Consider the following 17,629-nt stretch of genomic DNA (forward strand, 5'->3'; position numbering starts at 1 on the left):
GGATGGAAAATTTTATTATGCAAGCGAGTTTGGACCGTTCAAGGCCTCAGGGCCACCGCGCAGCCCTCATATTACGCGCATGTGCCCAGGGTGCGTATAACCATGGCACTGGTCCCAGTATCAGGACAGAGTAACGTTGTCGCGAGTCCTCAGATCTGCGTGCTACCTAATGCCTCGCTGATATTCACGTTACTGGTGGTAACTGCTCCTTGAGTTTTAATCTAGCATTGCATATTCGGCATGATTAAGGATTGTTACTTGACAGGAAAAGAACTGGCAAACTTCAGTTCACCTTAATAGTACGACGTGATAGCGTTAAAGTGTCCGTACGGTCGCTAGGGTGTCCCCTGGCGCACAGTTTTGCAGACACCGACACACTTGTTGAAATCATAAACGGTTTTATTGCACATCGTCGTCCACATTAATTAGTGCCTATAATTATTGACCCTCATTAGCTCTGTGGCCCTCTCGTGTAATTTTCCTGCTGTGCGCTGGGAGATACTCGTACAAGGCCTCTATTTATCGAACTTATCGCAGGTTGCTCAGTGGAGGTTTCTGTTCCCACTGACCACATTTGCTTTTTTATATAAGCAAAATAACTTTCCTACTCCACTACCTGCTCGACCAATCAAGATTTTCCTGTGTCAACGGTCCTGACGATGGGTTTCCGTCCGAACGGGACTTTTAATGCGGTCGCGTAAAAAAAAAATTAAAATTGGAGAGGACACTTAAACTGCGCATTAAGAGTACGACGCGATAGCATGATGGGTTAATTCCCGTATATGTAGGCCATTCACTATTTTACACTGATAGATCCTTGGGAGTCCTCATACCCCTCCAGTCGCACTGGTGCAGTGGTTAAGCGATGGGCCTTGTGGGACCCAGGTTCCCCTGCCCGAGCGGCCAATAATTTATTTAACTGCCACGGTCGGCAGTTTGATCACTATCCGGTGGGAACGTTGTGATGCCACAACAAGGACACGTGACCAAGGCGGCCCATGCGCCTCCTAGGTTGCTCTCTGGGAACCACCTGCCAGAACCATGCCCATGATTTCTCGCTCACAACGCCGACGAGGACACCGGGGCCTTTAAGTCGATAGAAGGCATTCAGATGCAGTGCTAATGTTCTTCTTTGTGGGGCTCAATAACTAAGGAAATTATGCCCGGTAGTTCTAAAAAAATAATGGCGAGCGGTGTTTGCAAATGAAGCGTCTATTCCATTCTCAATTCACACAGTACCGGAAGGGTAAAACCAACGTAATTTATCGGACACCGTTAGCGCGCATGAGTTCACAGGATTAATATTGCCACAACGGCGTTTCAAACCCGTGGCTGAGCAAACAGGTCAGCTTTGCTGGCCACTGCACGAGGGCGCGATGCTATCGCCGCAACCGATCACGTCTCGTGTTAAACTGCAACACGCTTTCACGCTGTGCCTTGCAGATCGCCTCTTCAACAAGTGCCACCTGCGGCGCTCCGCTCATCACACATTTTCCACAACCGGTAGTTACCGCCGCGGTGGCTCAGAGGTTGGAGTGCTCGGCTACTCAGCAGGATGGATGGATGGAAACAACTTTATTACACACAAAAAAAAATCTTCCAGGGTGCTCCCCTACTGGTTTAGTAGTCCACGGGCTTGCGCTTCACGTAAAGCCCGATCCACCAGCCATTTCTCGCCGGCGGGCTGAGCGGTCCGTAAAGCAGCCTCCCAGGAAGAATGAGTGGGATTGGGCATGGGGTACTGCCTTTGGGGAAGGACATTCCCAAAGGTAGTGGAAAAGTGTGGATCTGGGCACGCCACAGGTGGTACGATCAGGAGGAAAGGTGGGGTGAAAGCATGAGAGACGGTGGGGGGATATAAAACAGCCTGTCTGTAATTGTCGCCATGTGGCGCTGGATGAGGGCGACAAGGTGGTGGTGGTGGTGAAAAACATTTATAGTGCAATAAATATTTACAGAGAGGTGATTGGGGTAGGCCCTATTGGCCCTTTCCCCTAACAATACTAGGTGGAGCCCCTATTCCGGGGCCCCATTGGCAAGCAACGCCGCCCGCGTCCGGTGAACCAAGGCCTTTTGGGTCTTTAGGTCCTGACAGCCGAGCAGGGCCGCCTCCCAGTCCTCTCTGGTGGGGTTGGGGTTGGGGGGGATGGATGGGTTGGATTGACACGCCCAAACCATGTGGAAGGTGTCAGCCACCTCCCCACAGAACTGGCACGTGCCATCAAAGGATTCGTTGAAATGTTTAAGTACCGCCGGGCACAGTACAGTGTTAGTAAGAATTTTGATGAGGAGGCGCTCGTCAGCGCGATCCAGTCCCTTACAAGGGGCCGGGTAGCGCCGGTGCTCCTCCTTGTAGTAATCGGTGATGTGTTTGAATGTAAGGGCCAGATTGTCTGATTGGGAGTAGGCTTCCAAGGACAGGGAGATAGCCCGGGGAGAGAGTGCGCGGGCGGCCTGATCGGCCTGTTCGTTTCCCTGTAGGCCCTGGTGACCGGGGGCCCAAATCAGGTTGCGTGGAGTTGGATCTTCGCATCGGCAGCTATATTCCAATATGCGCCAGGCAAGCGGGGGAGCCCAGCCCAACTCGTAGTTCCGACAGGCCCCTCGCGAGTCGGTGATGATGTGTTTTGACTTGGGATTCGTGAGAGCCAAAGCAATGGCAATCTCCTCCGCGTGTGTTGCGTTGTAGGCTTTGAAAGTCAGCCCGTTAACTGTGTTTGTGTTGTGTACGACTGCGGCCGTGTACCACCCCCCGTGGTGTGGGCCGGTAACGTCCACGTAAAACACGTGTTCTTGGTTACCATAGTATCGCGCCAACGCTTCCGCGCGCGCCTGGCGACGACCGCTATGGTCTTCTCTGGACATGTTGCGGGGAAGGGGTCGGACCCGGAGGGCGCGTCTCCAGGGTTCTGGCACTCTCTCCCTTTCCTCAATGTGGTAGTTCCTCAATGTGGCGACAAGGTACTGTGGGGTGGTGGCAGTGTCATGCGGCTGAGTTTGTAGAATGTTGTAATTTGATGATATGTATACAGGACCGATGTAGCCTCTTTCGCAGGGTTGGGTGCCGGATCATCCGGGGTCCGGAAGGAGAGTTCTCGGGCCAGCGCATGAATGCGCTCATTACCGGGGATCGAGGCATGCCCAGGGACCCACGACAGAGTAACCGTTCGGTCGAGAGAGGTGACTGTGGCAAGAATACGATGTGTTGCCGGCGTCGCCACGCCCTTTAGGTAGTGGCGGTACGCGGCCTGGGAATCTGTGCAAATTTCGGTTACGTTATTGTCAAAGGTGGAGTGGGCCAGAGCAAGTGCGATGGCGGCTCCTTCCGATTCTGCAGGCGAATTAGTTCGGATAGTGGCGGCGGCCCCCACTGTGCCGTCTTCATAGGCTGCGACTGCCGTGAAATATCCTGGTTTCGAAATTTCTGCCGCGTCGACATAAAGTATATCGGAGCGGTTGCTGTATGTTTTCGTGTAATAGCTCGCTCGGGCCTGCCGCCTACCCTGATGGAGACTAGCGCTCATATTGCGCGGTAGGGGCTTCTGATATATGTGATCCTGAGCGCGCAGAGAGATCATGTAAGGTGTAGGACTTGTTGGGATGGGAATGGGTGGATTGAGACGCAGCTGTCGCAGTAGGCGTTGTCCTGTTTCTGTGCGACTCAGGCGGACTAATTGGTTGGTGCGTTGAGCCTCTATTAATTCGGTCACTGTATTGTGGGTACCAGTGGCCAGCAGACGTTTCGTGCTAACCGTCCGTGGAAGACGTAGGGCGCAGGTGGCAGCCGTGCGTATAAGGATGTCTGCCTGTTGTGTTTGCCGACGAGTGAGTATGTGGTATGAGAGGTGGTATATAATGCGGCTAATGATTAGTTTATTTGTCATATTGAGGGTATCCCGTTCAGACAGCCCATGATTGCGTGCTACCACCCGCCTGATAAGTGCAGCGACCTGTTTGGTCTGTTTTTGCAAGAGCTGAAGGGTGGTGGTTGCATCGAGTGTGTTGCTAATGAGAAGGCCGAGAATCTTCACCTGAGGCACAATGGGCACTGGATTGCCGTACAAGTGTAGTTCCATCGGGGGGTCACTGGGGAGGGGATTCAGTTGCAGGAGTTCCGATTTATTTGGAGAGCAACGGAGGCCTCTGTTTGCTAAATGAGTGGTGGTGATGTCTATGGCAGATTGCAGGATATTCTGGGCTGTTCCAAGGGATCCTCCCGTTGTCCAGAGGGTTATATCATCTGCGTATATGGCTTTGTGCAGCCCTGGGATAGCAGCAATGGCCTTTGCCAGTGGCGCTAGGGCAATGTTAAAAAGTAAAGGTGGCACAACCGCCCCTTGTGGGGTACCCCGGTTAGGCAGGGGGAAAGGCTGGGAGGCAATATCCCCAAGGTGGGGTTCTTCTGTGCGTCCCTGAAGGAAGGCCCGAATATATTGCCATATGCGGTGCCGCATCCCGTGGTGGCTAATGTCGTGACGATATAGTCATGGCTTATTTTGTCGAAAGCCTTATGAATATCCAGGGCCAGTATGGCTCGCGTACTGGCTGTAGGGCGCCTGGTGCAAAAGAGGGACTCTTTAAGGGCAAGAAGTACGTCTTGCGCCGAGATGTTTGGGCGGAAGCCGAATTGAACGTTGGATAGAAAGCCTGTTGTTTCTAGAAACGGTTGCAGGCGATTGAGAATGACATGCTCGAAGAGCTTGCCGACACAGCTCGTTAAGGAGATGGGGCGCAAATTTTAAAGAGTGAGAGGTTTGCCCGGTTTGGGTATAAATCGCATGCTGGCATGAGTCCAGGCTGATGGGAGCGTCCCAGCTTGCCAGTGGTTATTAAAGAGCTCCATGAGTTCCTGGAGGAAGACTTCGTCCAGATTGAGTAGTGCCTTGTAGGTTATGCCATCCGGCCCCGGCGCCGTAGAGCGGCGAATACTGAAGAGTGCTCGGCGGACTTCGTTTAAGGTGATATCGGCATCAAGTTCTGGGTTAGGTGGAGGTAGATTGGGTGGATCTGCCGACTGAAGAGATGTGGGTATATAAGTGTCCCGTAGTTGGCCAATTACGTCGGTGCCCTTTTGGAGCTCTAGTTGTATTAGACGTTGTGTGTTTACTTGTGTCTGAGATTTAGTGGTTCTTGGATCCAAGAGAGCACGTAGGAGGGACCACGTGCGTTTAGTGCTTAATGTACCCTTGAGGTCGTTACAAAATGTTGCCCAGTTTGCGCGGGCTAGCGTGTTCGCATATTCTTCTGCCTCGCGAGTGAGAGCGGCTATGCGGAGTCTCAATTTACGATTGTGTCACTGGTGACGCCAGCGCTTGAGAAGTCCCTGTCGGGCCTCCCATAGATGAGCAAGATGCGGATCAATCTGCGGTCTCTTAGGGGTATTTTTAATGCTTTTGCTGTTCGCCTGGAGGGCCTTCACCAGACGGTCAGTACAGTCAGTAACAGTACAGCAGGGGTAACCGGGTTTGAACCCAGTCGCGGCGGCCTGCGCTTCGATGAAGGCAAAACACAAAAAGCGCCCGTGTGCTGTGCGGTGTAAATGCTAGTTAAAGATCCCAGGGTGGTCGAAATTAATCCGGAGCACTCCACAACGGCCCCTCCTACTCTCTTACGCCTTTCACTCCCACCTTCCTCCCTTCCTTCACGGTGCGGTTGGGGCTTCCACCGAGATATGTGAGACAGATACAGCTTCACTTCCTTTCCTCAAAACCACGTATTTAGAGGTGCATATAGAAGGCAAAGTAACCAAATTACAAGTTTCTATTTCACCAGAGAGAGAGAGAGAAACTTTATTACAACAGGAATTCGGGGCACGCCCCAGGGTCCCCGCACGACCCCACTGCTATAGTGCCTAGAATATTCTAGGCACTATACCACTGCACTCAAGTGTTTATGTTCCTAAGGTCCATAACACTGGCAGCCCGGTTGGTGGCGATGGTCTGCACGGCCGGGTCCTCCGAGCGCAGCAGGGTCTCCCAGTCCACCCAGGTCTTGAAGTTCTCTAGGTCCCGCGGGGGAGGGTCCGCCGGGCAGAGGGAAAGGGTGTGGAGGGAAGAAGCGAAGGGTTCTGGGCATATGGCGCGTGCTGGAGTGGGGAAGGAGGGATGATAGGGGGCTAAGGTAAGGGGTGAGGGGAGTGTGTGTATCTGTAGTCTGCGCCAGAGTGTTGCGTGTTTGTTATCTAGGGAGGGGTGGGGCGGGGGGTAGAGCTGGCGTGAGGCTCTGTATGTCTGCGTCAGCTCGCTGAATGAGTGCATGCACTCCTTCGCGAATCCCCGATCCGAGGCCACCTGAGCCCGGTTTAAAGAACCTCGGGCTAAAAGGTTGGTAGCCTCGTTTCCGGGATTCCCGGAGTGCGCAGGCACCCATATCAACTCCACTTGGCGGGGAGGGGGTGCATCGGGTGAGTCCAGCTTGTCACTAAAGTCACTAAAAATATACCGGGCTTCCGTGCGAGTGATAGCGAGTGCGATGGCGGCTTCCTCTGCAGCCTCTGGGGATGTGTCTGGAGGGAGAGGTAGTGTGAGGAGGGTGGATGAAGAGGAGTCCATCACAGCTGCTGTCGCTTCATCACCCGTGCAGGCAGCGTCCATCCATAAGGCGTCGGGCTCGGAGCCGTACGTTCGATGGATTGCCTTCGCACGGGCTCTCCGGCGCTGCTCATGGTGGGACGGGTGCATATTCCTCCGGAGAGGCCTGATGAGGAGCTCCCGGTGAAGGGGCCGTGGGATAGTGAGGAGGGTTGGGTCGTTGGCCGGTATTCTGATTCCGAGGGAATCCAGGATATACCGGCATGTGGAAGTTTGTGTGAACCTGATGTATTGGGCCTGTCGGTGGGCTTCCATCAGTTCCCCGATCGTGTTGTGGAGGCCCAGGCCTAGTAATCTGTCTGTGGGTGTGTTGAGGGGAAGATGAAGGGCTACCTCGAATCTCTTGCGAATCAAGGCATCCAAAGCGTTTATGTGATCATTGGATAGCTGAAGGCTGAGGACAAAGGCATGAATGAGCCGACATAGGTCGCGCTCTTTCAAGCCTCTATGATGTCCCGAAACCCTGCGGATGAGGTGCGATATCGCGCCTATAACCTGTTTAAGTTTCTTGAGGGTGGTGGTGTTTTTGCCATCGCTCTGGCTGTGCAGGCCCAATACACGGAGGGTGTCAACCTCAGGTACCGGATCACCATTCAGTTCAATGGCAATGGGGGAGCGGGGAGAGCGACGGTTCTTAGGCCGGATGAGGAGCAGTTCGGACTTCTCTGGGGAGCAAGACAGTCCGATGGTTCGTGCATAATTTTATATGAGGGTGGCTGCTTCCTGTAAGGTGTTCTCTATGCCGCCGTCACTGCCGTTGGTGGTCCATGGAGTGATATTGTCGGCATAAAGAGTGTGCTTAAGGTGGGGAATAGTTGCCAATTTTCGGGCGAGGGGGATGAGGGTAATGTTAAACAAAAAGGAGGAAAGGACGGACCCTTGAGGGGTGCCGATACTCTGAAGCATGTAGGAGGGGAAAGACAGAGGGCTGAAGTGTATCTCAGCCGTGCGGTCAGTGAGGAATGCTTGAATGTAGGCGTACGTGCGCACACCCACATTCAATGGGGATAGAGCAGTCAAAATCGCCTGATGTTCAATGCGATCAAAAGAGTTGGAGAGTTCCAAAGCTAAGACAGCCTTGGTGTGACCTGGAAGAAGCGGGTCGAAAATGTCGTGTGTGGGTTGCAGCATGGCGTTCTGTGCGGATAGATGGGGGCTGTTGTGCCATAGAGGTGGTCCCGTTGCGCTCGCCACCCGTTTCGTGACTGAGCGTTGCCAGCTCTCTTAGCGGTAGCGAAGACTCCGAGTCAGGCGTCGGTGAGACTAAGAAAACGCTTTATACACTATGTACAGGACATAATATAGTTCAACATCGGCACGGGGGCCGAGAGCTATACAACGCGACTGTTCTCGCACAGCGACGATCAGCGAGACACCAGCACGTCACACCATCCGACTCCACTCGTGAGCAGCACTCGACTCACGGTGGGTCGGTCACTCGGTCACTCCGTCACACACCTCCAAGCTGCAGCGTTGGGGCTTTTATAGCCTGAGGAACGGTGGCCCCTCAGAACTGGCCAATCCAAAGGCAGCACTCGAAAGCAGTCCGAAAGGACCAATCAGCGATCGCGCGGGCCAACCGCTTCAAAGTTTGCCACGCGCGGTGGCGTCCGGGAGAGAAGGAATCTGGCGCCTCGCTGTCTGGCCTCTTGCGACAGGTCCAGGCGTGTTGCTTGCAGATGCTTCTCCTAGGACTCCGCTGCCGTACGGCGCAGCATCGTGGCTTGTCAGGGAGCGTTAGGGCGCGTGCCTTGCGGCGCAGCACCAGGGCTTGTCAAAAGCGACGCTCGCAGGAGAAAGTTAGCGGCCGGCAGAATTGGAATCCGGGCGGGTTTCCCGGCATGACAGCATCCCCGCCATCAGATAAGGCGCCGGGAAGACGAGCTGCTTCCACGTGGCTCGGATGCCAGGCGCGCATCTTCGTCAGGCTCTTCCAAGTTCACGTCCAGTCCAGGTAACTTCACGAGCACCAGGTCCCACTCGCAGGCCAGGAGCTCTGTTGACCTCGTTGTCGCCAAGGCACCTCGACCAGCTTCGCTGAGGTCGTTCCGATCCCCTTGCTTCTCGCCACTGGTCATGGTTGGTCGTTCTGCAGACTACAAAACCGACCGGCAAAAGGCAGCACCCAACACAAGCAAGTGCCCTCTGTCTCCCATCAAACACCAGACGAAGCCATAATCCAAATTAACCTAACTAAATTGATGTCCCCATTTATTCCCGCTGCAACAAGAGGCATGTGTACGATCTGGTACACAAGGTTCAAAGAACCATTTTGCAAAGTATCAACACATCAAAATAGCAGGAGCACTTAATAATCAACAATAATAATGAAAATAAGATTGGTCCCCTTGAAATCATTTGGACCGAAAACACACTACTGAGGAAGCAAATGAGGTCATTCATTTTTGCCCCTTTCTTCCTTCGAACATGATAGTTTGCTGCAAAGCGAGAGAAGGTAAGTAACGAGGAGGTCACTGAAAGAAGCGAGGCATAGAATGCACGACTTAGAGCATCGGCGTTCGCGTTCAACCTTCCCTTCTTATAGCGGACAACCAGATTGTGCTGCTGGAGGGTCATGCTCCACCTCAGCAAACGGCCGCTTTTAGACGACATGTTACTTAACCAGGTTAGGGGGCAATGGTCCGTTTCCAAAACAAACTTAGAACCGGAGACATAACAAGCCAGCTTCTGAACTGCCCACACAAGGCAGGCGCACTCTTTTTCAGAGGTGCTGTATGCGTCTTCCCTACAACTTAGTTTTCGACTCAAATACAAAATTGGTCGTTCATGACCACTAGCATCTTCTTGGCATAGCACCGCTCCCATTCCGCGATCGCTCGCGTCACATTGAATGATGAAACCTTTCGAAAAGTCTGGCGCCGTTAGAACCGGCTTATGGCTCAATGCTTGTTTCAACATTTGGAACGCATTTTCTTTCTTCGAGTCCCACGTCACCTTAACGGGCTCCGATTTTCGAAGCGCGTCTGTTAGCGGGCTCGCAAGGTCAGAGTAGTCTCTCACATAGTGTTGGTAATATCCAGCTAAACCTAAAAAAGCCCTTATATCCGTCTTAGTGGTTGGCCGGGGATAGTTTACAATAGCGGCTACCTTGATGTCGGAAGGTCTACGCCGGCCGCGCCCCACCACATGGCCCAAATAAGTCACCTCACCGCAACCTAGGTGACATTTAGCTGGTTTCACAGTGAGGCCTGCCTCTTTCAACCTGCACAATACGACTCGCAAGTGCTCGAGATGTTCTTCCCAAGTGTCCGAAAAGATGGCAACATCGTCGAGGTATGGCAATGCAAACTCGCCCAAACCATGAAGCACTCTGTCCATCAGGCTAGAGAAACAATACGGCGCGTTTTTAAGTCGGAAGCTCAGCATGAGTGGGCGGAAGGTTCCGAACGGGGAAACGAACGCGGCGCAACGGCTAGCCCGTTCCGTAAGGGGTACTTGCCAATAGCCTCGCACGAGGTCCAGCGTAGATATATAATTTGACTTCGACACCGTCTCCACTCTTTCTTCTAGGTTCGGTATCGGATATGTCTGATCTCGGGTGATCGCGTTCAGACGCCGATAATCGACGCATGGCCTCGGATCCTTTCCCGGAACCTGGACAAGTATCAGGGGCGATGTGTAGTCGCTCTCACTTGGCACTATAACCCCCAAGTCACGCATGCGCTGAATCTCCTCAGACATGATTTTTTTCTGCACGGGTGAACAACGATACGGTTTACTGCGGATCGGTTGCTCAGATGTTAGCTCGATGTCGTGCTCTAAGACCGTGGTCTTTCCGGGACGGTTCGAAAAAACCTCCTTAAACTCGGAAACTATTCCCTTTAAATCCTCCTTTTGGGTGGTACTTAGACGCGCGTCCAAAGTCAGCTGTTCCAACATTAGCTTTAAACCACAATCTTTCATGTCATCTGTCGTCAGGATTTCCGCCCCTTCCTCATCGGCAGCATTTATCGTCATGCTTACAATCGCGTGACGCTGAATGTAGGGCTTCATCAAGTTGCTGTGATAAATTTTGTTGGGCCGTCTCCCTAATTTCACTTCGTAGTTGGTATCGGAAAGCTTCGATACAACCTTCGCGGGTCCTTCCCAGTGAACCTCGAGCTTGTTTTTCTTCGACGGACGCAGCAACATCACTTGACTACCCACTTCGAACGTGCGTTTTTTTTGCTGACTTGTCGTAATATCCCTTTGACAAGATTTGCGCCGCCTTCATGTGCCTCTCTACAATATCTTTTGTTTTCCCGAGCCTCTGAAGAAGGTCGAGGACGTAGGAGACTACATTTGGGTCGTCATCACTGCCTTCCCAAGACTCTCGCAACATGCGCAGCGGAGTTCTAAGGCTTCAGCCATACACGAGCTCCGCGGGGCTAAAGCCTGTGCTCTCATGGGGAGCAGACCTCAAGGCGAACATAGCGGCGGGAATGCAGGCCTCCCAGTCACAGTGACGCTCAAAGCACAGGGCTCTCAATATGCGCTTCAGCACCGAATGCATTCTCTCTACTGGATTAGATTGCGGGTGATGGATAGAACTGTGCACCACTTTAATGCCGCATCTTTCCAAAAAGGTAGAAGTTAGGCAGCTGGTGAAGACGCTGCCATTGTCGCACTGGATCTCAGAAGGGAACCCGACGCGTGCGAACATTGAGAGCAGAGCGTCCACGACCTGGGAAGAATTTAGCTCCTTAAGTGGTACCGCCTCCGGGAACTTGGTCGCGACGCACAGGGCCGTCAGAACATACCTACACCCGTTCGTTGATTCTGGCAAAGGACCTACAATATCAATTACCAGTCGCCGAAAAGGTTCTGTTATGACTGGCACTAACTTCATCGGCGCCTTCCACTTGTCACTGGATTTGCCCACTCTCTGGCAGGTTTCGCAAGATCGCACGAATTGTTCGACATCCTTCCAACAATACGGCCAATAAAACTCCTGAGCCAATCTAGCCTTGGTCTTTTTTAAGCCAAGATGCCCTGCCCACGCATTTTCGTGCGCGAGTTCCAGTAACTGACAGCGATATTTCCGAGGGATCAAAATCTGCTCATATTTGCGACCCTGCTTATCGGTGTAGCAGCGATACAATAAGCCAGATCTCTCGTAAAATGAAACCCTCTTTTTCTTCACTCCCAGTCTGACGCTCTTCATCAGATCGGCTATTGAGCAGTCTTGCTGCTGCTCGCGAATGAGCGTTTCCTTTTCAACTGCGGCCAGCTCCTGCCAGCTGGCGGAAACCGGAGCGAGTATGGAGCCCGCGTCGCCTAACTGCGGCGTCGTGTCTAGATCGCGGCTAGCAGTGCACGTATCACTCTCAGTCTCGTCCAAACCGCGCTCTCCCAAGCCAGTCTCCGAGCTCTGCATCTCCCGTGTCTGCCCGCCACTCAAGTTACCTTGATCGCTCCGCGTGCCGCACCGCTGTTCGTTCACCGACTCAAAGTCCAGTTCCCTCGACAGTTGGCGCGCTTTGGATCGCGTGAGGGCCATGTACGCCACGTCGGCAAAGAATGATTCGCCCTGATCCTTCAGCATCTGCTCCGAGCTATTTGAGAACAGGTAGGGAAAGTGCTCCGGAAGGGCGGCAGACACAGCGGCTTCTGTGTTAAGTTTTCCACACTCTCCTTCAATGATGACCGCTGCGATCGGTAAGCAGACACTCTCATCCTCGGCCACTTGCCGTATCCAAGCGCATTCTCCTGTAAAGTCACTAGAGGAGACGAAAGACGGGTGCACGACGTCCATAGTTGCTGCCGAGTCCCGAAGTGCTCTGCACTTCTTGCCGTTTACTTTAATTTCCTGCATGTATGGCTCCAACAGTCGCATGTTTTTGTTTGTTTCCCGTATCGTTGCAAAAGCAACTTTCTCTTGGCAGTTCGCCGCGATGTGCCCTTGCTTTTTGCAGTTGTAGCAGATTAACGGCTTCCGTTTTCAAAAGAACGCGTCGCATCGTTTCGCTGCTTGGGACCATCGCTAGCATTCTGAGATGCATTCTGCCCTTCCTTCGCAGTTTCTTTGGTAAGGGACTCGTCTTTCCGAAACTCGCGACGCTTGATTTGCTTCCGTTCGTCGGGCTTCCTTGAAAACCCGTCTCTCTTATCTGCTTTTTCTACACGCACTGCCCTGCTGTGCAAGCTGCGGCGGAGGTAATACTCTCCAGCTAATTCTGCTGCCTTGTCTAGCTTAACCTCCTTTAGCCTATCTTGCAGCCAGAGCTTGACATCCTCATCAATGCAACGGTAGAACTGTTCTAACGCGATGCATTCGACGACTTTATCGCGGTCGTCGTAAACCTTTTCGCCTTTCAGCCATTCAACCAGGTCGGCTTTTAGACGAAACGCGAAGTCAACATGTGACTCCCTGCCCTTCTGTGCATACCGGAACCTCTGCCGGAAAGCTTCGGGCGACAGTTTGTACTTTCGCAATAGCGCTTCTTTCACATCACTGTAGCTCTCAAACGCCTCTTTCGATAAGCAAGTTATCACGTCTGATGCCTCCCCGGGAAGCAAGGCTAACAGATTCTGGGCCCAGAAGGATCGCTCAATGTCATTCCGTTCGCACACATGCTCAAATTTAACGAGGTATTTAGCCATATCCTCGCCGACTACAAAGGGCGGCAGTTGGTCGCGTATTTTTGGAGCGTTAGAGGGAACCGTCGTAGAAGCAAGACTGGGCGCTGGCGAGGTTTTTCGGAGCTCCAGCTCTTTCATTTTAACCTCGTGCTCTCTAAGCGCCTGGCGCTCCCGCATCTCCTCCTCGCGACGTTCCTTTTCTCTCTTTTCCTCCCGTTCACGCCTTTCATTGATATCAGCCCAGGCCTCTTCGGCCTCCTCAGCCGTCACGTCCGCAGTCCTCATGACCTCAAGGATCGCTTTCTTTCTTTTTGTTGAGCCCAAATCAATGCCCAACTCCTCACAAATTTGGAGAAGTTCTTTAACCTTGTAACTCTCCATCGTTCACACTGCCTCTTGCTGTTTGCCCTTTTAGAAACTACTTGCCGTACACTACTATATCGCTATTAGTTAGACACGCGCAAGCATTTCTCACACTGCCTTGTTTACCCCTTCAGCATCCCTTGGTTTTCAAAACACTCTTCCTAGGCTTGAAACACACAAGGTTAACACAATGCTACACCAATTCTTTCTCTGAGCTACTATAACCTGTGTTAGAGAAAGTCTGGCGTCTGAGGAAAACTTCAGGCACTCACCGCGCCGAGGTAGCTGATGTCGGTCGATCCCATAGCTGCCATCCAATGTTGTACCATAGAGGTGGTCCCGTTGCGCTCGCCACCCGTTTCGTGACTGAGCGTTGCCAGCTCTCTTAGCGGTAGCGAAGACTCCGAGTCAGGCGTCGGTGAGACTAAGAAAACGCTTTATACACTATGTACAGGACATAATATAGTTCAACATCGGCACGGGGGCCGAGAGCTATACAACGCGACTGTTCTCGCACAGCGACGATCAGCGAGACACCAGCACGTCACACCATCCGACTCCACTCGTGAGCAGCACTCGACTCACGGTGGGTCGGTCACTCGGTCACTCCGTCACACACCTCCAAGCTGCAGCGTTGGGGCTTTTATAGCCTGAGGAACGGTGGCCCCTCAGAACTGGCCAATCCAAAGGCAGCACTCGACGGCAGTCCGAAAGGACCAATCAGCGATCGCGCGGGCCAACCGCTTCAAATTTTGCCGCGCGCGGTGGCGTCCGGGAGAGAAGGAATCTGGCGCCTCGCTGTCTGGCCTCTTGCGACAGGTCCAGGCGTGTTGCTTGCAGATGCTTCTCCTAGGACTCCGCTGCCGTACGGCGCAGCATCGTGGCTTGTCAGGGAGCGTTAGGGCGCGTGCCTTGCGGCGCAGCACCAGGGCTTGTCAAAAGGGACGCTCGCAGGAGAAAGTTAGCGGCCGGCAGAATTGGAATCCGGGCGGGTTTCCCGGCATGACAGGGCGAAATCCCACGATGCTATGCGGGTAAAGATTGTTATCCGCCATTTGACTTGTGAGTCTCGCTAACACAACATGCTCGAGGAGCTTCCCTAGGCATGAGGTTAGCGAAATCGGGCGAAGGTTCTGTAGTGTAAGTGGTTTGTTGGGTTTTGGTATGAATATTAACTTCGCGTGGCGCCAGGACTGCGGAAGCTTACCCTCCTTCCATCACTGGTTGAAGTATTTCGTAATGTGGGTGATCGACTGGTCATCCAGATTACGGAGCATGGAGTTTGTGATTTGGTCTGCAGCAGGTGCGGAGTTGGCGCGGAGAGTCAGGAGGGCCGCTCTGACTTCCGTCTCCGTGATGTCGTAGTCGAGTGTGGGATTTGCCTGGCCTGTGTAGGAGGGCAGTAGGAGGGCAGAGGTGTGGGGGCGCCTGGAGAGGTGTACATGGTTTGAAGTGTGTCTAGGAGGGTGTCGGGATCGTCAATGTGTTCATGTGTGAGTCGTGTCACGTGGTGCTGTGTTGCTGATTTGGTGCGTGTGGGATCAATGAGATGTCGGAGGAGTTGCCATGCGCGTTTGCGGGACAGGCTTCCGGCGATGCCGTCACATATCTGTCCCCAGTTGAACCGGCAGAGCTCCTCAGAGTGCTGTTGGATTTGTGTCTGCAGCGCGGCCAGCCGCTTTTTAAGCGTTCTGTTGTGTTTGTTGCCTTCAGAGCGCTGCAGGATGCTGTGATAAGCCTCCCAGAGGTGGGCTAGGCGTGTGTCGAGGGTAGGGGTTTCGGTTGTAGTTTCAATGTTTCGCGTGTTGTGGTGAACGTCATGCTTGAGTGACGGCACCCATGCGTCGATGTCTGCGATTGGAGTGTCTGGGAGGGCGGAGCTTGCAGCGCGAAAGGCATCCCAGTTGATGAGTTTGTGTGTTGTATTTGCGTGACGGGGTGGTTTGTACGGGACAGTGATTTGTATAATATAATGATCGCTACCCAGTGTATATTGTGTTCTGTTCCAGGTAACGCCGCGGATGCAGCGGCTCAGCGTCAGGTCCGGACCGGTGTCCATGCTGACACTGTTGCCGATCCGCGTAGGAGTCTGAAACGTGTTGTGCACAGTGGACCTCGATGTGTAGCGGTTGTGGATCCCCAGTCAGTATGCTGACTGTTGAAGTCCCCACCGATGAGTAGGGGATGTTTCCCTGCTAGATGGTGTAGCTTTCGCAGAAGTGATTCTAGCGGGGTCATCGGCAGGGACGGAGGGTGGTATATGTTTGATATAAATATAGAAGCAAGTGAATGTGTGTGATGTATAAGTTTTGTGATCACGCAGGGCGTCTCAGACGTGATGTGATGAGTTTTGTAGGTGAGGCTGCAGTGTATGAGTGTGGACGCCCTGGGTGTGTTAGTGGTATCTGAGTGTGTAGATGTGTAGCTTGGGAGGGTTGCCCGGTGTGCAGTCTCCTGGAGAAGAAGTATGTGGGGCGTTGGTGTGATGGTGGGAAGGAGAAGTTGCAGAGATGCACGCTTCGCCCGGAAGCCGAGGTAGTTCCAAGTTAAAATTGGGACATGATTAGTGCTCCCCCCCCGCCATATTGGATAGTGGGGGGATTGAGGAGGGTAGTAAGACGGGTGTCAATTGGTATGTGTGGCTCAGGAAAGGTGGTTTGTGCTTGCGGAGGTAGCATGGGGGGAGTGGGGGGGGGGTTGAAGTTGGGTGAAGCGATGGGTAAGGTTATGTTCCAAGAGCTCCATCATCTTGGTAAGCATAGTGTCCATAAGCTGCTCTAGTTTTTCGGTGAGGGTGGCGGCAAGGTGATTGAATCTGGCCTCGAGGCGGGCGTCTAGCTCTTTTAGTTTGTGGTCAAATTTGGACTCGGGTGCTGCTAATTTACCGTCTATTTCTGGGGGAACGGAAGGGGGTGTGGCGTCTGAGGTGCGCTGCTTCTTTGCAGGAGGGGTGCTCGAAGTGTCTGTAGATGATGTGGTCGGGTTAATGACAGGGGGTGCGGGTTGAGGGGGCATGGAGGCGGCGGGGGTAATTAGGAGGGAGGAAAGGCAGCTTACCTCGTCATGCAAAGCCTTGAGTTCCTGGTCTCTCGGATCTGCCTGGGAGGACATGGTGTGGTGGGGATTGACGGATGGCTTTGCCAGAAACGCGGTCTGCCCAGGTGACACGCGAGGAGTTGTTGCTGCCATTCTGTCTGGTTCTAGACGATGACCGGGAAGGCGTCGAGCTGCGTCGGTTGCCAGTGCTGGGTTGATCGCAGCGGGAAAGCCGTGATGCAGACTTGTGCGGAGCCGATGTGGGGTGCGTCTTTACTACACGGCCCCCTAGCGGCCTTCGATTTCACCAGAAACAACTGCAGGTATTCACCCGCTCAGGAATTTTTTGCCACAACAGGAAATGAAAATGTGAAGTGCCAACGATTCACGCCACATTTTCACCATCACGGAGGGGTTGAACAAAGTGATTGTTGCTCGCAATGTGAATAGACAACCGCTGCATGACACCTATACCAAACACCTGTTAGACGATAAGACGGCGACAAACACGCACGAAACGAAAGAAAAAACGTACCTCAGGTTTTAGGCAATATATATTTCACGTTTCTATTAAAGGCTACAAGATATTCAGTCCCTATCAATGTGACTGGCATGGCCGATCAACTAACCGAAATGCTCGATTGGAAAGCGTTATAAACGTATCTCGCGGCGTCAAGAAGGTAATTCGCTCTGAAAACAAACCCGTAATTCAGAAGAGCCCTATTGGCCACTTATGCGCCGCTTATAGCGCTTTTAATCTTGGTTACAGCAACAGTACATGTTCGATTTTGAACATTCATTCGTTGAGTATCATAAAATAAAAAAAAACAGGAGTTGCTAACACTGGGCCGCGGTCCACGGCGTCTTGTATTACTCTTCTGGCCTATCGCAATAGTAAACGAAATCAATTTTTTAATGTTTGACTATATCCAACAATCCGTGTATCAAAATTATAGAGCTCATAATTTTTTTCTTGTGATAAGCTTCTTGTTTAGGTAACAAGAATCGTTTAAGCAGCGGACTACTTTTTCATCGTGGAGGAATTCTATACGCCGAGG

The 17,629-nt window shown here is 52.7% G+C and overlaps 1 protein-coding gene and 1 pseudogene across 1 annotated transcript; both read right to left on the reverse strand.

The window, feature by feature from the left end:
* Positions 1–5,882: 5,882 nt before the first annotated feature.
* On the reverse strand, positions 5,883–14,590 carry LOC149357126 (uncharacterized; annotated as a pseudogene).
* Positions 12,516–14,529, reverse strand: LOC149357127 (uncharacterized). The gene has a single exon (XM_089575386.1). The coding sequence runs from the start codon at positions 13,551–13,553 to the stop codon at positions 12,516–12,518; it is 1,038 nt and encodes a 345-aa protein (XP_089431512.1). The 5' UTR covers positions 13,554–14,529.
* Positions 14,591–17,629: the final 3,039 nt, after the last annotated feature.

Source organism: Amblyomma mixtum, chromosome 3, assembly GCF_055824585.1.
Source record: "Amblyomma mixtum isolate Tamu chromosome 3, ASM5582458v1, whole genome shotgun sequence".
NCBI lineage: Eukaryota > Metazoa > Arthropoda > Arachnida > Ixodida > Ixodidae > Amblyomma > Amblyomma mixtum.